At 46.9% G+C, this 21,527-nt stretch overlaps 1 protein-coding gene across 1 annotated transcript; it reads left to right on the top strand.

Annotated features, from left to right (window-relative positions):
* The first annotated feature begins 16,374 nt into the window (after positions 1-16,374).
* On the top strand, positions 16,375-16,947 carry Rnf183 (ring finger protein 183). The gene has a single exon (XM_036177768.1). It carries the CDS (start codon positions 16,375-16,377, stop codon positions 16,945-16,947), a length of 573 nt encoding a protein of 190 aa, XP_036033661.1.
* Positions 16,948-21,527: the final 4,580 nt, after the last annotated feature.

Below are 21,527 nucleotides of genomic sequence, written 5' to 3'. Positions count from 1 at the left end.
CGCAGGACTTGGCTATTCCGAGTGGCCTTTTGAGGGCAATTATTAGAGAGCCGTTTCATCATTAAGCACTACTGCCGGCTGTGGTGGTACCTGCCTGTGTGCCAGAACATGGGAGGTAAAGCAGGGAGTCAGGAGTTCAAGGTTGTCTTTACCTACCTCACCCACACAGTGAGCTCAAGGCCAAATGAGGCTTCCATGCCTGCCACCTGGGCCCTCTCCACAGATTACAAAGATTGTTAGTTGTTCTCCTAAAGTTGGCACATTTTGGCTCGGGTTGGCCAACTCATTCTACGTTCCAGGCAGGTATGCCATGGGAATAGCATGGAAATGATGTCCATTACATTCACCCAATTAGTTTGAAAAGAATGTGGATGGGTGTGTCCAGGATGACCCCTCAGGCCCACTCCCATAGAGGAGTTTGCTAACTGCCTCATCCGCCCAGATGAGGTCAGAATTATGGGATTGTAAGAAAGAAGCAGGGCCCCAAGTCACCTTGAGCTGAGCTACTCGCCTGTCTGGCCGCACTGTTGCTGAGAGAGAAATGAGCCTCTTGAATCTACTATGAAATTATTTTACTAGGTTTAGTAACCATAAGGACATTTTCAAATGTCCAAGCTTAAAGCTCTGAATTTTCATAAATTGAAAATACTCTAGAAACCAAAACCCGGCTGCAGATATGTGTAGGACTTAGAACCAGTAGGTCGCTGTGTTCCAGATGAAGTTGGGCAGACCCAGAATCAATGCTTAGCCCTTCCACTTCCTATCTTTGAAATTGTGGGCAAAGTGCTGCATGTCTCTGGGCCTCAGTTTTCCCATTTGTGAAATGGGAACATCACTGGGAGTTTTAGTGAGACTATGGATCCAGCTGTGGGGCACTGCTTTCATCCTCACAGACCTCTGGATCGACAGGTAAAGAGGGTGGTCCGGGCTTCAAGGAGGAGAGTCTACACTGCAGGAATGAGGTCTTATGAGTGACATCCCTGTGGGCCACCAAGCTCAGCCAACCTCAGCTCAGCACAGCCTGGTACATGAACTCAGCAGCCAGCTCACGATCCATGAGAAATAGTAAATCACTCTTGCTTCAAGACTGTATTTTGGGTGGTTTGTGATGCTGCGAGAGACGTAAGTGAAACAAGCATGGCCCGGTCGGGATGCTTTTGCGCAGCATGTTGGTGACATTGACACAGTACTTACATGTAGTTGGACACCATCATTACAAGGTAGGCGTACATCGTATGGAGACGCTGATCTGGGCATGGAGTCGGCACTTGGGTAGTTTCTAGTTTGGGACTCAGATGACATTGCTCCTAGAACATTCTCATAACAGGCCTTTCAGTGAATGAGTGTAATTGTGCCCACTCTATAACAAGCAGAGAACTTGCTGGGCTATTGTAACCCACGTAACCAGCTTTAGTCAATACTGCCAGACATTCCCTCCCAAGGATTTGTACCACTCTGCTCTCAAGCAGGTAGCAGGAGAGTCAGAGTTCAGGCTCTTCACCTTTGCCCACCCGTGGTGCTTCTGAACTTTGCAACCCTCCATTATAAAAATAGGAGTGCTAATGCTGGGGAATGCACCACTGGAGTGAGTTCCAGGGGCCAAAAATAGAAAGAAGCTGGACCAACCGGCTTGGCCATCTCCTCTTGTCCCTAACACCTCCTGTTAAGAGGTCAGAATTTCATACTAAAACCCGATGTGCAGACAGTGCCTGGTATCTTACAATCTCACGGTCACAGCCTCATCTGCTCCTTACAAGAAAATAACTCCAAGATAGATGGCATAGGAATTACATCTCCATTCTATAGAAGAGAGGCACACCCAAGGCCAACAGCATGTGGTAGGCACAGACATGAGCCCAGGTCCTAAACACACAGGCTGGTTCTTCCTGGCAAGGCCCTCTGCTTTTAGTGGTTTCACGGTGGGAGTCAGCCTGAAGGCCAAAGGGGCTGGAGACAGGTAGGAAGTGTTTGTGCCCACAGAAATAAGTAACATTAAGTAACACAGAACACCCAATTCATCCCAATGTTATCTCTTCCAGATCTGGAACACAGCAATCTGTCCGTTCTAAGTCCTGCACACAGACAATTGAAAAACCCAGCCTCACCAGGCTCTGGTGATGTGAACGCCTTTAATCCCAGCAGTCGGGAGGCATTGGCATGTGGATCTCTGTGAGTTCAAGGCCAGCCTGGTCTGCATGGTCAGTTCCAGTACAGCTGGACCTATGTAGAGAGGCTCTGTCTCAAAAAACTAAAATAACATCTTTAAACTATATTGACCATGGCTTATCTGGGTATTGAGTATAAGCTGAGCTCATATGCTCTCTTCTGCCTTGACTAGTTTTGTGACTGGAATATATCAGCTTTCTTTTGTAAGCGTATCTTTGAAATAGATGATACATTCAAGTATTTACAAGCCACATTTCCTGCATCCTATTTTATGTACAGGTCAGAAAATACACGAGATTTTTTTTAAGATGTAGATTTTACAGTGAAAAGACTGACTGAATGGGAGGATAGTACTGAAAGTGTATGAATGTTTGTTTACCTGTTAAGTGCACTGCATTCATGCAGTTCCCACAGAGGCCAGAAGGGGACGTCAGATCTCTTGGGCATTACCAATGTGAGCCGCTGTGTGGGTGCTGAGAACTGAACCCCAGTCTTCCGGAAGAGCAGCCAGTGCTCTTAACTGCTGAGCCATCTCTTCAGCCCCTTCAGGACCTTTGTTTTTGAAGTAAAGACTTTCCAGCCTGCATGATTTTATGATACAGAAAGATGGCAAGGTGGAAAGAGGCTACCAAATGGTACACAGGGGTCAGCACAACAGTTTATGAAATATATTTCTATATTTGAAATATAAAAAGAAGAGAGGGATACATATCTCCAGATGTGTCAATGACTACTCTGCATGGAGGATCTGAGGTGAGTTTAGTTCCTCTTCCAGAAGGTGTGGCTTTCATAGCAGAGGGGGGTGGTTTAATCTGTACATTAACGTCCTTGTCTAAAAAATGGAGAGGATGGTAAGAGGGTGTCATCAGGGTCAAGTTATGAAATCCACTGACTCTGGAGAATGTGCCTATCATTGTTCCTAAGTGTCAACAATTATATTCACCCGAGTATCATCATTTTTCTGTCCTGGATGTATCCCTACAGAAAAGTTAAGCAGCAGTGATGGGAAACAATGAGAGGGTGTGTGTGGCCGTGGAGAGCCGAACATCCAGAAGGCCCTAGAGTACCGCAGTGAACCTGCACACCCAGAGGCATCGCTGATGTTTTGACTTCCACACTGTGGGAATCCCTTGGAAAGACTTCCCACTGTTTATTCTTTCTATAATGGCATGCCTGAGACCAGGAGAATTACAGGCTAGGAATTTCAAGATAATGGTGCAGGCTTCTGTGAGGGTCTTCTGGGGCTTCAGTGCACAGTGGAGAGAGGAAAGGCAGTGGGGACCGCTCTGTGACAGCCGATAGTCCCCCCCCCGATGAACCTGCAGTCCACAGGAAGCATTCATTACTCCTCTCAATGATCTCACCCTTCAGTGGCATCACCACCTTCAGCCCTGTCACAAGCAAAAGTTTGGGAGCAGCGGACAAGCTATATTTAAAACATAGTGTTGTGGTGATATTGTGTTCCCCAATATATTGTGCACCCCAAGAAACTTATCTGGGGTCAGAGAACAGAACAGCCACTAGATATAGAGGCCAGAAAATGGTGGCACTCACACCTTTAATCCTAGCATTCCAAAGGCAGAGATCCTTCTGGATCTCCGTGAGTTCAAGGCCACACTGGGAACAGCCAGGCATGGTGACACACGCCTTTAATCCCAGGAAGTGATGGCAGGAAGCAGAAAGGTATAAAAGGTGTGAGGACCAGGAACTAGAGTCTAGTTAAGCTTTTAGGCTTTTGAGCATCAGTTCAGCTGAAATCCATTTGGATATGAGGACTCAGAGGCTTCCAGTCTGAGGAAACAAGATCAGCTGAGGAAATGGCAAGGTGAGGTTAGCTGTAGCCTGTTCTGTCTCTCTGATCTTTCAGCATTCACCCCAATATCTGGCTCCCGGGTTTGTTTTTATTGATAAGTAAGAGTTTTTAAGATTCATGTTACATAGCACCCCATCCCTGCCCCCTCAAAATGTAAAATACTCCATCCCCCAAATCTTAACTTGTTCCAAAGTCCATCCCAAAAGTCCTACTTTGTTTTGGCACTAGCTGTAAAGTCTATGAAATCATTTATCAGCCTATGAGATCAAAGTAAGTGCTCTACATCCAAAACACAGCGTCAAGACCAGCATAAGGTAGACAGACATACTCCTGTACCAAAAGGGTGACATAGGCCGTCTGTCCCCTAGATCCTGAGCGTCTAGAATAGCAGCCACCATTTCAGGAGACACCAGTTTACTCTTCATCATCAGCTGGATCTCATGTTCTGCCCGCGCGTGCACGCTCACACACACACACACACACACACACACACACACACACACACACCATGAGCACCAAAAGAGCACAGAGTGCCCAAGAGCTCAGCTCCTCTGTCCTCAGGGAAGGGAGGGAAATTTGAGGTCCTGGGTCCCAGCCTCAGCTCTGACAATTAGCATTCATATTAGCTGGTCTGAACAGCTTGATAATCTGGCTCTGCCTGAGGTCAGAAAGGGCTAGAAGATAGAGGTATATCAGTGTTTCCAATTTTGTTCAACTGACACAGTCTACATACATGTAAAATAAAATAAAGAGATCAGCAGCCTAAAACCCTATCCTTACTCCCCAATTCCCCTGCTCTGAAAAATTAAGATTTTTTAAATTAAATTTGATGCCAAAACTTCATATACTGTTGTGTTGTTTATTCTTCTCATGCCTGTATTCATAATAAACTGTAGAATATCTTCCAAGACTGGGGGCAGGGGCAGTGCATAAACTGATAATGTGACTGGTTACATTATGGTTAAGTGGAAGGTTTTTATTGTAGATATGAGGGAGAGTATAGCCAGAGGCATCTGGAAGAGTCCAGAGTACAGAGAGAAAGTAGTAGGCTGAAAAGGGCCAGCAGACTGGACCTGGAAAGGAGCACAGGGCCAGCAGACTGGACCTGGAAAGGAGCACAGGGCCAGCAGACTGGACCTGGAAAGGAGAACAGGGCCAGCAGACTGGACCTGGAAAGGAGCACAGGGCCAGCAGACTGGACCTGGAAAGGAGCACAGGGCCAGCAGACTGGACCTGGAAAGGAGCACAGGGCCAGCAGACTGGACCTGGAAAGGAGCACAGGGCCAGCAGACTGGACCTGGAAAGGAGCACAGGGCCAGCAGCCTGGACAGGGAAAGGAGCACAGGGCCAGCAGACTGGACAGGGAAAGGAGAACAGGGCCAGCAGACTGGACCTGGAAAGGAGAACAGGGCCAGCAGACTGGACCTGGAAAGGAGAACAGGGCCAGCAGACTGGACCTGGAAAGGAGCACAGGGCCAGCAGACTGGACAGGGAAAGGAGCACAGGGCCAGCAGACTGGACCTGGAAAGGAGCACAGGGCCAGCAGACTGGACAGGGAAAGGAGCACAGGGCCAGCAGACTGGACAGGGAAAGGAGCACAGGGCCAGCAGACTGGACCGGGAAAGGAGCACAGGGCCAGCAGACTGGACAGGGAAAGGAGCACAGGGCCAGCAGACTGGACAGGGAAAGGAGCACAGGGCCAGCAGACTGGACAGGGAAAGGAGCACAGGGAGAAGGGAGAGAGAGTGAGGAAGACAAAGCAGGAAGAGATCCAAGAGAGGGGACAGAGAAGGAAGAGCATGGCTGAACCAGCAGGGTTATAGGACAAGGAGAAGCAGGGATGGGACGGAAGTGCCTGAGCTGGAGAAGTTTACAGTAGAAGTGAGAAGAGCTAGGTTCTTGCGATACCGAGGGAACCTGGAGGCCAGCATGCACTTTGGTGTGCCAATAGGCACCACAGACAGCCATTTGTCCCTTTGACGGTGTTGAGGGAACTGGCTCCTTTGGTAGAGGGGAACCTGCTTCACCAGTTCCTGAGGAATGCTGGCTTTTGTCTAAAGGCCAGAACTTGGACCTGACAGTCAGTACTTACATGAGTAGGAAAAAGCCACACCTAGGTTAAAGTGGCTACAAGGGTGACTGACCAATCAGAACTTTACAAGGGTGACTGACCAATCAGAACTTTACAAGGGTGACTGACCAATCAGAACTTCCTGATGAGAAGTTTAAATTGGCTGATCCAGAGTCAGAATTACCTTGAGTTATCTTCAGTCTCCATATTAGTCATTTATTGTCCATCTACATGTTTGATCCAACGGAAAACGCTGAAAATGTGTTTTTTAGGAGACCGCTAGCTTCTACCAATTCATGATGAGAATGTCATCAGTTAACATCTGAAACCTAGAGCAGATTTTTTTTTTCCTGCTCTGCTTAACCCACCTACCCATGGCCCTGACCAATGTATTTAGTAAACATGTTGGTTTATGACTTTCTTCTGTTCTGTGACTAATAAAAGCTCTTGTAGAGGGTGGAGAGATGACTCAGAGCCTAAGAGGACCTGGGTTCTGTTCCCAGACCCACATAGTGGCTCTTAACCAACCACCTGTAACCCTGGTTCCAAGGGATCCCAAGACCTCTTCTGGCCCCCATGGACTCCTGCACGCACATGGTGCACATAAACTCACACAGGCACACACACATGCACACAGATAAATAAATCTTCTTAGAAGAACCCTAGGTAACCACTTCCAAGTCAGGACATGTCACTCAGGACAACCTGAGTCTGCGTTCCTGGGCTGGGATCACTCGGCTCAGAGTAAACTGCCTCTTCCTCTTTCAAGGTGACGTTGACTCTTTCAAGGTGACGTTGCGCTTTGTATCATCAGGTTTTAATGCCAAGGATGACCCACTTTCTCTAGAATAGTCACCAAGACCTGAGTTAAGTTCTATCATGGGACGTTCATGCTGAACAGTCTGTGTTGGAGAAGGCTGGGTCCTGCACCTTCTTTTTGTTTCAGTCACTGGTCCAGTGGTCTATTCTGAGCTGGTCACTGGGTGTTCTCTCCTCTGTTTCAGAGCACGTGTGTTATTTGTTTACAAAGTACTTGGTCAGAACATTTGATTGCTAGCATCCAGCCTTTTTCTCCTGCCATTTCTTCATGTTTTTTGACTTTTTCCTAGGGAGACATGAACAAGTATCTATTCACCCCAGTGTGCTGGCTCATTTTATGTCAATTTGACTCAAGCTAGAATCATTGAACATGAGGGAGCCGAAATCGAGAAAATGTCTCTATAAGATCAGGCTGTAGACAAGCCTGTAGGGCATTTTCTTAATTAGTGATCGATAGGGGAGGACCCAGCCCATTGTGGGTGGTGCCATGTGTGCCATAAAGAGCAAGCCAGTAAGCAGCACCCCTCCGTGGCCCCTGTATCAGCTCCTGCCTCCAGGTTCCTGTCCTGTTTGAGTTCCTGTCCTGACTTTCTTCAGTGAACAGTGCTGTGGAAATGTAAGTCAAGTAAACCCTTTACTCCCCAAGTTGCTTTTGGACATAGTTTTTCATCACAGCAACAGTGACCCTAATTAGGACACCCCTGATGAGACACCAATGACTGACTAGAGAGAAATGGTTCCACCAGAGTTACTTACAGACTTCTACCTTAGCATAACTATGTCTCCACTGGCTCTTGCTAGTAGTGATATTTGAAGTTTGGGTTGATTCTTTTTAACAAAATTGTACAGAACAATTCATCTCCAATAACAGAATTATTTATGATGTTTTATCCTCTTGCCTGCTTCCTTCTGAGATAGCCAATCCCTCCTTAGCCCTGGTCCCCCACCTTGGCTGTGATCCACTGAGTCTTATGACCGTTGGCTCACAGGTTCCAAGGTAATGCTTAGGCCAGGTACTTTTCCAGCTGGCTGGCCTGGCCCCCCCAAGCATGAACTAAATTAGTTTAACTCTCAAATTCCTGAGATGCCTCACCCTCTCTTCTGGGTATTTCTCAGATTTAAAAAAAAAATTCCATTGTTTACAAAGGACTTCTTAGCCTGGCCACCCACAGACATTAAGATGATGGTCCCCTCACAGGACGGTTAGTGACCCAAGGAAGAGCCAGGGCAACTTTATGTTTGCTTCACATCCTGCAATGCCCTGACCAACTTCTTACCTGCACTACTTACTTTAACCTTAAAGTCTTTTAAAAAAAATCATTCATTTTTATATTCATGGGTGTTTCACTGGCATTATTTCTGTGCACCGTGTCTGCAGAAGCCAGAAGAAGTTGTTGGATCCCCTGAGAGCAAGTTACAGACAGCTGTGAACCACCCTGTAGGTGCTGGTTATCGAACCTGGGTCCTTTGGGAGGAGCAGCCAGTGCTCTTAACCACTAAGCCATCTCTCCAGCCCCAATGCTTAAAGTCTTTAGAGAGATAAAACATCCAAAAGTCCACAGTTTCATTTCACACAACTCTAGGCTAACCTAAACAAGTCTATAATTACTATTGCATTTATTTTTTCCATGCAGTATTTACATATTTAAAATTAAAGGGTTGGGCCAGGCCTGGTGGCACATGCCCATAGTTCTAGCACTTGGGTAGCAGAGACAGGAGGATCACCAGGTGGAGGCTAGCCTTGGCAATATAGTGAGTTTGAGACCAGCCTGGGTTGCCAGGATATCCTGTCTCAAAAACAAAACAACAACAATGATGAAACTTATTGAGTGGTTAGTTAAGTAACTGATGGCACAGCCATTCAACAGAGCAATACAGCCCTTACAAAAATCAGAACAATTGGTCTGGTGAGGATCAGTGAGTAAGGGCATTTGCAGCAAGGGGCAGAGCAGCCTGTAGAATAGCACGTGTGGATAAAAGGATGAGAAGGAGCAAGGAACCAGGCACTTTGCTTGTGCACACACAAGACGTCTTTGAAAAGAGACACAAAAAACATATACAGTGTAATGCTTTAATTTTGAGTGCAACCACATGGCTGGGAAAAGAGCTTTTACTACAAAATCAAGCCTTTCATATACTGAAACACATGAATGTCCCTGTTCAAAAATAATGTTAGCTTGGGTGGTGGTGGTACATTCCTTTAATCCCAGCACTCAGGAGGCAGAGGTAGGAGGATTTGTGAGTTCAAGGCCAGCCTGGTCTACAAAGCAAGTTCCAGGACAGCCAGGACCATTACACAGAGAAACACCGTCTCAAAAAGAAAAAAAAAAAAGAACAAAAATGGGCCCTGTGAGAAGATGGTGAAGCCATAGGACAGATTACAGGCTGGACTTCTGGTCTCCACTTGAACTCCTGAGTGTGTGCTTCATTTGCATTTTTATTTACCTGATCATGTTATAGTGACAATAATAATAATAATAATAATAATAATAATAATAATAGTTCTAATTGAAGTTCACTGTGTTTCTGTGTGCCATTTACAACATCTCTGTGAATTAGCTCATTTAATCCGCACACTGAGTAGGGGTGTGTGTGTGTGCGCGCGCACAGGCGCACATGTTGCATGTAGGGAGCAGCCAGAGGAGGATGTCAGATGATTCTGCTTTATTCCTTTGAGGCGGAGTCTTTCGTCAAACTGGAAGCTGGCTGTTTGGGTCGGCTGGCCAGCAGGCTCCCAGGACCTGCCAGTCTCCACCTTTTGCCCTTTCCAATGCTGGGGTTACAGGCACGCCCAGGCTTTTACACAAGTGTCTGGGATTTGAACTTAGGTTCTTGCACTAGCAAAGCAAGTCCAGTCCTCTTGCCCACCCGCAGCAGGTGGATTTTCCCCCGTCCAGGTTCAGATGAGAAAACCAAAGGCTAGGAGAAGTGAAGTCCTGTCTTCATTGCTAGCTTGCATTCAGAAGCCACTGATTCTGGATTCCTAGTGGGTCTGATGTCTGGCTTGTTGAAGAATTCAGGCACTTCCTGCTCATGCTCACATCATTTAACTGTTTGTTTTGTTCGTTTTCCTGCCGGGTTACCTGTATTTTGAAAGAGCTCTTGGTGTGCCTTCATTGCAGGGCTTCAGAGTAGCCATGTGTCTGGCTTCCCTGAAGCCAGGCTGAGTGCGAGTCAAGACAGGTCAGCAGGGAGTAAGAGGAAGGCTAGAGCCCCTCCTGTTCCAGAAACTTGCAAGGATGAGTGGACTTCCTCCTACCAGCTCAGACAAAGCAAGGGTGACTCACAGAAGTAAAGGTCCAGGTCTCTTGTATGTGCAGAGGTCCAAAGTCACCCGACGAGAGAACCAGCCAGAGTGGATCAAGAGCTGGGAGACCCATGCAAATGAGGCTGGCCCCCAGCTACCTGGAAGCCAAGGCGGAAGTGAGAAACCAAACACCCGCCTGGAGACTGTGCTGAGAGAGGAGGAGGAGGCTGGCTGAAGCTGGGGAGGACTAGGAGAGGGTCTACCAGGTAAGGGGCGGGAGGGGGGTCTACCAGGTAAGGAGCGGGAGGGGGTAGTGCAGGTGGTGTTACTTGGTGTGAACTCTGACCTGGAAGGCAGGCTCCTGGGTCAGTTTTCAAGCTCTGCAACCCTGGCCAAGTCATTTTACATCCCGAGCCCCAGTTTTCCCATCTATCAGATGGGCGTTAAGAAAACCATGCTAGCTTCTGTGCTGACCACCCACTGTGGCATGCTAAGTAAGGTAGATCCCATCCTCACAGCAGCCTGCAAGGAGGGGTCATAAGCTTCTTCAGTGGAGGAAAGTGGAGTTCAGAGAAGTGGAGTCATCGATTGAGTTCAGCAACAGTTTTGTTTCAAATTGTGAAGACTTTTTACTCCCCAGTCTGTCTTGTTTCTAGGCTGGGTTTAGAGAATCAAAGGGCCTCATAGAAACAGAAACAGCTGTAAAAGGCAATTACATTTTCTAGAGTGTTACCACACTCAGCTCCTAGCAAGGACCAGCCCCCTTGGAAAAACGAGCAAGCGCCATCAGAATGCCGGTTTTCTATGCCTGCCGTCAGGACGTTGACAACATGGATCGGATGCTACAAACAAGTTACTGTTGATAATGACTGCCGGGTGCTGTGTAGCATTTACTGTAACTGACCTGTCCGGGTAGGAAGCTGGAGCCCATAAGTCACTGAGTGTCTCCTAGCGACACTGAACTCTGTACAGTGGGTGTCTGAGAGCAGCACCTCTGATAAGGACCCAAGCAACAGTTGTGTCTCTTTACTGATCGTGCATTTAGAGCTGTGGCCATGAGACTTCAGAGAATGTAGGTCATCTGATCTAGGCTGACAGGGGAGATCTTCAGGGATAGGAAGACAAGCTTACCAGAATAAAGTTCATGTTTTCTTTCTCTTTTTTAAATGATTTATTTATTTTTATTTTATGTACACTGGTGTTTTGCCTGCATGTACATCTGTGTGAGGGTGTTGAATCCTCTGAAAGTGGAGTTGCAGACAGATGTGAGCTGCCCTGTGGGTGCTGGGGACTGAACCTAGATCTTCTGGAAGAGTAGCCAGTGCTCTTAACTCCTGAGCCATCTTTCCAGCCCTAAAGTTAACATTTTCAAGTAATAGAATTAAAAACAAAAGCTCTAGCAATAACCACTATTGATATTTAGTTGTTTCTAGGAGTGGTGGTATACACCATTAAGCCTAGAACTTGGGAAACAGAGACTAGTGAAATCACTGTGAGTTTGAGGCCAGCCTGGTCTACACAGAGAGTTCCAGGCTAGCCAGAGCTACAAAGTGAGACTGTGCCATAAACAAACAAATAAACAAATAACAAAAAATACTTGGTGGTTATCTTTCGGTAGATATTTTTCCATGGTGCACATATTTTTCAAAGTAGGTTATGTTGTAATTGTCTTATCACTGATCCTTTAATACTTCATAACATTATATCATAGACAAACTCCATAATAAGAATTGTTTTTATCACATCATTTTCAAGGCTGCAGAATGTCTCCCTCTTAAATCCATCTTCAGTAATGATGCAAATCACCTTTCAAACAGAGAACTGGGTACCTGCATGTGTCTGGAGTACAGAGGAGGCCAGTGACACCGGATCCTCTGGAGCTGGAGTTACAGGCAGCTGTGAGCCACTCAGTGTGGGTGGGAACTGAATTAAGTCCTCTACAAGAGCAGTATGGACTCTTAGGACCCAGCTGTCTCTGCAGTCTGTGTCCATCCTCTTTACCAGGGCTCTATCTAAAAGCTTCATTTACAAGTGGGATACAGTTTGTGACACTTGCCTAGCATGAGCAATGCCCTGGGTTCAATCCTCAGTACTTTAATAAAACAAACTAAATGCTTCATGACATTTAGCTTTCTTTTCACAAAGGGAAATTGAGTCAAGAGAAGTTAAGCAACTCACTTGGAATTATAGTCCTAACAAGTGGTGGTCATGAGCCCCAACAACTTGGTTCCAGAATCTATAACCTTGCTCCCAAGATGCCTCCTGGCTTCCTGGAAATGATTTTGATTCTGTCTCTGAAGGTATCTTTCATTATTTCCTTATTTCTTTTTTTAATTAAAAGTTTATAGTTAGTATACAAAACAATAGGCTTTGTAATGTCATGTTCATACATGTACATCACTGTACCTTGCTGAGATCACTGTCCTCTCCACCCTTCCTCGTCTCTCTTGCTGGTCCCCTTCTCCTCCTCAGATAGTATTCCTTTGTTTTTATGTCCCATATATACACCCACATATGTATATGTGTCTCCTTTCCACAATTGAGAAGCAAGTGATATTTCCTTCTTCCCCCTCCAGTTACCCTCTCTAGCTACCCCTATATCCTCTATCCATCCATATATATATGAACAGATACATTTAAATCTAGATTCTGCATATGAGAGAAAATAGACATTTTTATTTCTGATTCTGGCTTATTTTGCTTAACATGATAACCTCCAGTTCCATCCACTTTCCTGCTAGTGGTGTAATTTCATCCTTTATGGCTGAATAAAACTCCATTGTGTATACATAACACTTATTCTAAAAATCCACTATCTACTGATGGGCTTCTAGGCTGGTTCCATGTCTTGGTTATTGTTCATAGTGCAGCAATGAACAGATGTCTCTGGATATGGATCTGTTCTGCTGACCTAGACTCCCCCAGGTTTACACACAGGAGGAACATGGCTGGGTCACAGAGTAGTTCCAGTTGTTCAGGAGCTCCATACCAATTTTCATAGTGCCGACCCCAGTTTGCACTCCCACCAGCAGGGTACAAAGTTTCCTCCTCCTCCAAGTCCTTATTGGCACTCACTTCCCTTTTCACTTACTTTTTTACGCTCACTTCTTTTGGAGGAGCATGCGCCACTGTGCGCGTGCGGAGGTCTGAGGACAGCTGACAGAGTTGGTTCTTCCCTTCTACTATGTGGGTCCAGGGGCTAGAACTCGGTTCCTGGGGCTTGGTGGCAAGTTCCCCACTGAGCACCTAGGTGGAGACCTTGCCGCCACTTCTTGTTCTGTTTTCTCAATAGCCATTCAGACCAGGTGAGGTGCAATCTCAGGGTTCATTTACACTTTTGTGATGGCTAAGGATGCTGAACAGTTTTCCAATAGCTATTGTGTGCTGTATATTCTTCCAGCTGTACCCTCACCTGACCTACAGTATCAGACATCACCATCACACACTTGAACGTTATAACCCCCGTAGCCATAACTGATCTTTCATTTCCACTCTTGGCTCTTCCAGTCTCTTCTCTGTACTATAGCTGGAATGCCATTTTTAAAATGGAAATGGCTCAGCAGTTAGGAGCACTTGCTGCTTTTCCAGCAGATCAGATCAATTCCTAGTACCCACATGATAGTTCGTAAATGTTTGTAACTCCAGTCCCTGGGGAATCTGACACCCTCTGCTGGCCTCCATGGGCACTAGGCATATACTTGGTGTACAGATATACACTCAATAACAAGACATTTTATATTAAAAACAAAATGGATTTAGGGATCCCATGGTGGCTCACATCTGTAATCTCAGCACTTGAGATTCAGGAGGCAAGAGAACTGTGAGTTCAAGGCCAGTCTGGACAAATAGCAAGTTCAAGGCAGCCTCAGCTCTAGCATAAAACCCTATCTCAAACAAACAAAAACCTCCAAACAAATGAAAATGAAAACAAGTCAAGGATTAGGCATACCCCATCAATAAGATTCAAATGAGGTTTGGAACTTACAGATCCTGTTTCCTGCCTTCACTCTGAGCACTTTGAACTCTTGCTTACCCCAGACCCTCAGCTATCTTGACCTTTTACTTCCTCACATTGGCAGAATTCACCTCTGGGTTGGTTTTGAGATGTGCTGTTTCCTGGGCCTAGAATGCTCTTTCTCTACTCTGCCTGGCTGGATTGTTTTCAACCTTGAGTTAGCAGTCACATCACCTCTTTGGAGAAACCTTCTTCTATTCCAAGCCCCCCCCCCCCTTTTTTTCTTTGTAGCATTCGTTAAAATCATGAACTTCACTAGGTGTGGTAGCACACGCCTTTAATTCTAGTATTCAGGAAGTAGAGGCATGTGGATCTCTGTGAGTTTCAGGCCAGCCTGATCTAAATAATGAGTTCTAGGACATCCAGCTTTGGTGATGGCTGTGCCATCCATCTCTCCCTGAATGTCTTCATCTCCTTAGTCCATGTTTGAACTGTGACTGAGGTCCAGACAAAACCAGGAAGCCCTGGGTGAAAGTGCACACAGGGTTTGCTTCAAGTATCAAATTGCTCAGGATATAGAACATTTTATCAAATCTCCAAGGAAGTCACACTGCCCCGAAGTCTTCCTTTGCACTATTCCTGGGTTCCTACCCAGAGAATCTTAACTGACACAAGGAATCTCAGAGGAAACAAGAGTCCTTCCTCTTTAGCTCTTTCCACACATCCCACAGGTGGACGAAATGGATGCAGCATCTGTCTTTGTGACTGCAGCACATGGACTGGGTATCCAAAGCCATGTGTCCCAGTGTCACAGGAACTAGCCAGAGTCACTTCCTGTTCCATGTGTAAAGTGAATGGTTTCAACAGAGTAATTTCCTTAAACACCTCCCCCACAGCAACTCAACTCTTCAAATCATTTAAATGGTCAATATAAGCAAGAGATAAAAGCCAAATGTTTCCGCTTGAAATGGGGAAGCAGGGCTCCTCTCCCAGGTGGGCGGAACGGCCCGCTCTGGGATCGGAACCGTCCCTGTCGTGAAGGCTTACCTGCCTTGGCTGTAGCCACCAAGATGAGTAGTGAAAAGACAGGAGAGGAACAGGCTTTGGGGATCTGATAGATCTTAGAAGTTTGTGTAGCAAGCGAAGCGCATGGCAGGCAACTCCTTTGTGCAAGGAAGAGGTTCCAGCATTTTAGAAAAGAAACGAGGGCCCAAGAGAGAGGAAACCCAGAAGACTTGCCCTCATGGTGATCCTGAAAGAGGAAACTGTCACCCTTACCTTTCCAGTCCAGGGATTTCAGGTATGAAAAGAGCCACTCTCCGACTTACATCTGTTCTAGATTCAATTCGTTGCCACGCCCTCTCTCTGTGTGTGTCTCATTTGGGTCTCCCAGGCACCACCCTGGCAGGTCTCTGGCCTTGACTCCAGGCAGGTGTGCCAAGGCTGCAGCCAGGGCCACCTGGCAGCTCCAGGTGCTGTGAGCATGCTGTCATGGAAACGGCCCTGGGGTTGGTGGCAAGGCGGCAGTTTCCCAAAGCTGGGAGGATTCAGGAGAGGGGAAGACGGGAAACTCATACCCTTCAGAGTGGTCTCTCTGACCCCCCTCTACAGTCCACAGAAGCCCAGGTGGGTGCTGGGAGAAAGCGGGAAGGAGAAGCCATGGGAGGTGAGAACTGGGAAGAAACAGAGCTGATCCGGTGCCCTGAGTAAGGGAGCCTTCTCAAGAGTTGTTCACCAGGACCAGGACCAGTCAGTCAACTGTGAAGAGCTGGCCTCTGGCCCAAAGGAAGGAGCAGAAAGGGGGCTGGCATTTGTCCCCAGCGGAGGGACAGACCAGGGAATTCACAGAGCCCATCTCTGCTCTAGTTGGGGATTTGAGGTTGTGGGAACGGAACGCGAACTCACTGAATGTGTAATGCTCTCTTGCTGCATAGAGCCAAGGCAGCCTAGAGTAAATGCAGGGAGCAAAGGCTGACTTTTTAGCCATCTGTCTCCAAAGTCCCAGTGTGGTCCCCTCCACTACCAGCTCATTCTGGTGCTATGGGTAAGGTAACTCATAGGGTGGCTCAGGCCTTCACCCTCGGTGATGGACAGCTTCAGACTTAAGTGATCAGGATGGGGTGTTTGTGGACAATATACTTTTAGACATGCATTCTTCCACCTGTGAAATGTGGATGGGCAGCCTTTAGCCTCTCAGAGCTGAGGGCTGCAGACCAAGCCCAGGGACAGAACCCCATGGGTATGCTTTATTCTCTCTCTCTACCAGGACATCCCCTGTGGAGTTCCCTGCATGTGATCTGAGGATGGCTGAGCCACAGGGCCAGGAACTCACAGCTGAGTGTCCCGTCTGCTGGAACCCCTTCAACAACACATTCCACACCCCCAAAGTGCTAGACTGCTGTCACTCCTTCTGTGTGGAATGCCTGGCCCACCTCAGCCTGGTGGCCCCAGCCAGGCGCCGCTTGCTCTGTCCACTCTGCCGTCAGCCCACCGTACTGGCTTCAGGGCAACCGGTCACTGACTTACCTACAGATACTGCCATGTTGACCCTGCTCCGCCTAGAACCCCACCACGTCATCCTCGAGGGTCACCAGCTCTGTCTCAAGGACCAACCCAAGAGCCGTTACTTACTGCGTCAGCCACGGGTCTATACCCTGGACCTTGGCCCGGAGCCTGGGAGCCAGACCGGACCCCCTCGGAACACAGTCCCTGACACCAGGCCTGTGCCCATCCCCAGCCACTACTCTCTCAGAGAGTGCATCCGCAACCCTCACTTCCGGATCTTTGCCTACCTGATGGCTATCATCCTCAGTGTTACCCTACTGCTCATCTTCTCCATCTTTTGGACTAAGCAGTTCTTCGGGGGCATGGGGTGAGCACTCTGTTCCAGCACAAGGAACCAAGCCTTTCTCTGTGGTGGCTGGAATGGGGACTACCGAGCCTCCTTTGATGATGTTGTCAGTCCATGGAGTCCTGCTCATTTGACAGCCCAGGGACTGGTTGGTTAGGTCATGCGTCTGCTTTGGAGAACAGAGATGGCCTGAGATGAAGAGCTAAAGGGCCAGAGACCTGGAAGTGAACTGTGGGGTCAGAGTGTAGAGAAGGTCTGTGGCTCCGTAGTCACACAGCAAGCTGTGCCAAAGGGCTGGGCAGCACTGTCCAGACTGACTAGCTGAGACAGCCTGCAGCACCGACCACGGGCGCTGTGCTGGGCTGCTGTGTGTTGCTGACAGTTCTTCAGTGTTTCTTTCGGTTTGGGGGCCAATGTGCTTATCTCCCCTTTCAGCCTTTCTGATTCTTGCTACCATCCACAGTAAAATCAGCCTGCATTCTTTAATCCATTGGTTTCTTCCTTCCATAACCATTTACTGGGCAGAGACTGAGAGGGAAGAAGAGAGAGGATGATGGGGGTGGGGGCGGCCCTCAGTGGAAGGGAGGGTGTGCAGGACGATGTCTTCAGCATGCAGTGTGAAGAAATCAATCTAAGGGTGAAGGAAACTTTGAGGCAAAGGTCTGTTCCCCTGCTCAGTGACTGCAGGGCAGACGGAGCAGAGACCAGCACTCTGGCTGGAGGACCCCAGGGCAGAGGTAATGCTCCAGCCCCATCTCAGGCTTGAGGAGCCCAGGGCACAGGGGTGACCCAGCTTTTCTCTTCATATGGCAGAACCCAGAATCGAGTATCTAAAATAGAGTCAGGCCAGCTGCTACTGGACAGACTGCCACTGTGCCACATGTAAGCTCTGCTTTTCTGGTTTGAACATGTCCTTCTGGCTCCAGACTTTGAACCAATCCTAAAGTGTCTAACACACAATCAGGAAAAGACATTTCACTTTTTTCCCTTTTTGATTTATAGAATAAGCTATCAGAGGTTAGAACTTGAGTCCGTTTTATTTGATCTAAACAGTATTTTCACAGAAGTATCATTTATTTATAAATTCCTTAGGAGTCAAAGATAGTGTAAAATAGTCAAGACAGAAACTCTATTTTGGTTTAGTAATGCAGACAGGTTCAAGCTCTGACGTGGAGGAAAATTCTCCATTACGAAACTGGGAAGGTACCTAGATGTTCCTCCTGAGACCAGCGCCTCAGTTTCCATTGACGGCGCCAGGCAATGGTGCTGACGCCGCGGCAGTCCCCCTGACTTCATTTCTCTACACCTTTGCTTCTTAACTCGGCGGCGAGTAAGTCAGGCAACTACTTCACCATATTCTGAGCTAACCGGGACGGGCAGAGAGGAGCTGGTGAGAACCCAAGAAGGAGTACCTTCCCTCCTCCAGAGCCCCTGGACCAGGGAGCGTAAACTGAGGCTCAGGCCAGGGTTACCAGCTACCAAGTGTTGGGAGTCCTTTCTGTAAGGGTACACCTTAGATTCTTAGGATGGTGTTATACCAAAACTAGTGAGTTTGTTACACTGGACAGAAGTCTGTCTAGGATGCTGGCTTCTATTTTACATGTCTGCTCTAACCTCGGGCAGTGTTAGTCACTTTTATGCCATGGTGACAATACCGGGGGTGGGTGGGGGGGGGGAACAACCACCTGAGGGGAGCTTGATTCCGACTCGGTTTCAGAGGGTACAGAGCTTGCTGCAGATGCTTCCTACATCACAGCATACCAGGGGGCAGAGAGCAGCTGGGAACAGAAGCTGGGTTAATAACTTTCCATGACCCCTTGCTGGTGACCTATCTGCACCAGCCAGGTCCTGTCCTGAGGTTTAGCAGCACACAACAGTGCTGGGGACATTTCTGGATCAAATCCTAACACGCAGTCTCGACAACTTACAGCACGTCTAGAGACACACGGGAACATCTTCTTTGGTGTGCTAAGGTTTGGGACACAGACCTGTGGCTGTGCTGGTTCTACGGGACAGTAACACCTCTCCGGAAATACAAATCCCTTGAGCAACAGCTGCTGGGTGGGGGAGAGAAGAACTCCATTTTTTCACCAGGTCAGAGTGATCTGTCAATGGTGTCCATAAGAAAGGTGAAAATGCTGTCTAGCAACCAGGCCACATGTGCCGTCCTGGTCTTATCGTGTGTCCAACACTCTCCATAAGGCTCTGTGAAATCACTTACACAGTCCAAATGGTTCCACCACTTCCTAGCCAGGTCATCTAGCAGGTCACTTAAGTCTGTTTTGCCCATAAGAAGGGAATACATCTCAATAATCTTTTTTTTTTTTGGGGGGGGGGTGTTTTCAAGACAGAGTTTCTCTGTGTAGCATTGGCTGTCCTCTGTCCTGGAGTTCACTCTGTAGAGTAGGTTGGCCTAAAACTCAAGAGATCCACCTGCCTACACCTCTCAAGTGCTGGATTAAAAGCGCGTTCTAACACTGCCCTGCACTACCCAGCAATCCTAAGAGAATGAGCTGTCTTAGCTGTCTGATGCACCACTTAGGCAGGGTCAAGTGATAAACAGTGGTTCTGCCATCCAGGCTCCACTAACCATTTTCTTATAATGGTTGAAGAAATGGATATTCCTTCAGACACTTGCTCTGCCAAAGGCTTACATAGAACATTTCCAACTGAAATGCTCTCTTGGAACAATCAAATTTGTTAAGTCCTAGTAAAGTTTAGACCAGAGAAAGCGAAACGTGGAGTGCTACATCCTGATTGCAGGGTAGCTCACCAGTCTCATTTTACAAACCCTACAAGAAAGTCAAGAAAAAGGTACTTTTCATGGCACACTATTATGGGAATAGAACAGGTTAAAGTGCCAAAAGAAGGGTAGACCCGAGAAGCTTATAGCTATAGAGGAAATGTTTAGTTATAACTGGAATCAGATTAAAATTTATGTTTAGCTGGGTGAGGTGGGCAGCCTCTTTAATTCCAACACTTGGGAGACAGACGCAGGTGGATTACTGATTTGGAAGCCAGCTTGGTCTAATACATCAAGTTCCAGGCCAGCCAGAGCTACACAGTAAGACCTTATCTTAAAATACAAAACAAAAAACCAAGAATACATGTTTTGCTCTATACCACACATCCATAATCTGCAGAAGAGAACAGAAAGGGAAGCTGGTAGAGTCTAGTTTTGAATACTGGAGGGGACACCACCCTAAGTCCATGCTAATTTTACTCTATACACAACCTTCTTTGAAATTCCTCTTACGTGGATTTACTGTGCAATTCTGGAGTTGAGGATATATGCCCATAATGGGCAGGTGGAGATAGTCACAAGACTGATGAAGGATTCTGGAACCCAGACACAGTTCACTGTAATATGCTCTCCTAGGCCAACAACTCTATTACAAAAGCTGTTAATACCACCCCTTCACCTGCAATTTACAGACCTTGAGATGCAGAGGCAGGAGCATTCAGAGTCTGAGGCCAATATGAGCTACAAAGCAAGACCCTGTCTCAAAAAAACCTATCTCCTGCCCCCTGAAAAAACCCACTATAAACATCTGTGAATAGTGATAGAAATCGAACAATTCATGCCTGGAATTACATTAGCTCTCAAAACTAAAAAAGGGATCCTCTTTGGACTAATGGTTAAGACTCATAAAATGAAGAACTAGAAAAGAATCCTTTGAAAGATATTTTTATGGCAGGATTTTACTCTCAGCAAGTGTATAATAAAGAAAAAACGTTTATGTTTGGGAATGCCCAAATTAGATTAGGGATTTCCCCCATTTGTCAATGAAGTATCCTTTAATACAGAAAGTACACCCTTTAAATAATCAACAGAAGGAGGATGTACCACAGACATCATGTTTGTTTTCTAAAAACTCATTTGAATCTGGATATAGTGGCCATGTTTTATAATCATGAAGAATGTCAAACTTCAAAAGCAAAATGGAAGAGGTTTTCCCCCAACAAGGCAGATGTGTTCAGTTCTGAGTTCCGTGATGTAGTTAACATCCTCTGTGAACTCCACAGGAAGAGGGTAAATCTTTGCTGTGGAACCATCATGCAGCTGCAGTCTACTGCTTGACATCTCATTCTCAGGAGCAGGAGAGGAGCTTGCCCTCAGGCCCTGCTCAACTAACGCACGGCAGCATGCCCTTTTAATGGGGGGAATTTCAAATACAGTCCCGTATCTTCTTGCTAGATCACGGGTAGAACGGAGCACATACCATGCTACACAGAAATGCAACTGTCAGGTGCAGCAGCACATTTCTGTAATGCCATCACTTGAAAGGCAGAGGCTGGAGGATCACTTACAATGTGAGGCCTCCTGACATATATACCAAGTTCCAGGACAGTCAGGGGTAAATAGACAGACCCTGTCTCAAAATGCCAAATTAAAAAACTTAAAAATGAAAGAATAGCTGGGTGTCGGTGGCTCATGCCTTTTATCCCAGCACTCGGAGGCAGAGGCAGGTGGATCTCTGTGAGTTCTAGGCCAGCCTGGTCTACAGAGTGAGATCCAGGACAAGCACCAAAACTACACAGAAAAACCTTGTCTCAAAAAAACCAAAAAAAAAAAAAAAAAAAAAAAAGAAAGAGAAAGAAAGA

This window comes from Onychomys torridus, chromosome 2, assembly GCF_903995425.1.
Source record: "Onychomys torridus chromosome 2, mOncTor1.1, whole genome shotgun sequence".
Taxonomy (NCBI): domain Eukaryota; kingdom Metazoa; phylum Chordata; class Mammalia; order Rodentia; family Cricetidae; genus Onychomys; species Onychomys torridus.
This window is presented reverse-complemented; position numbering and strand designations above follow the sequence as displayed.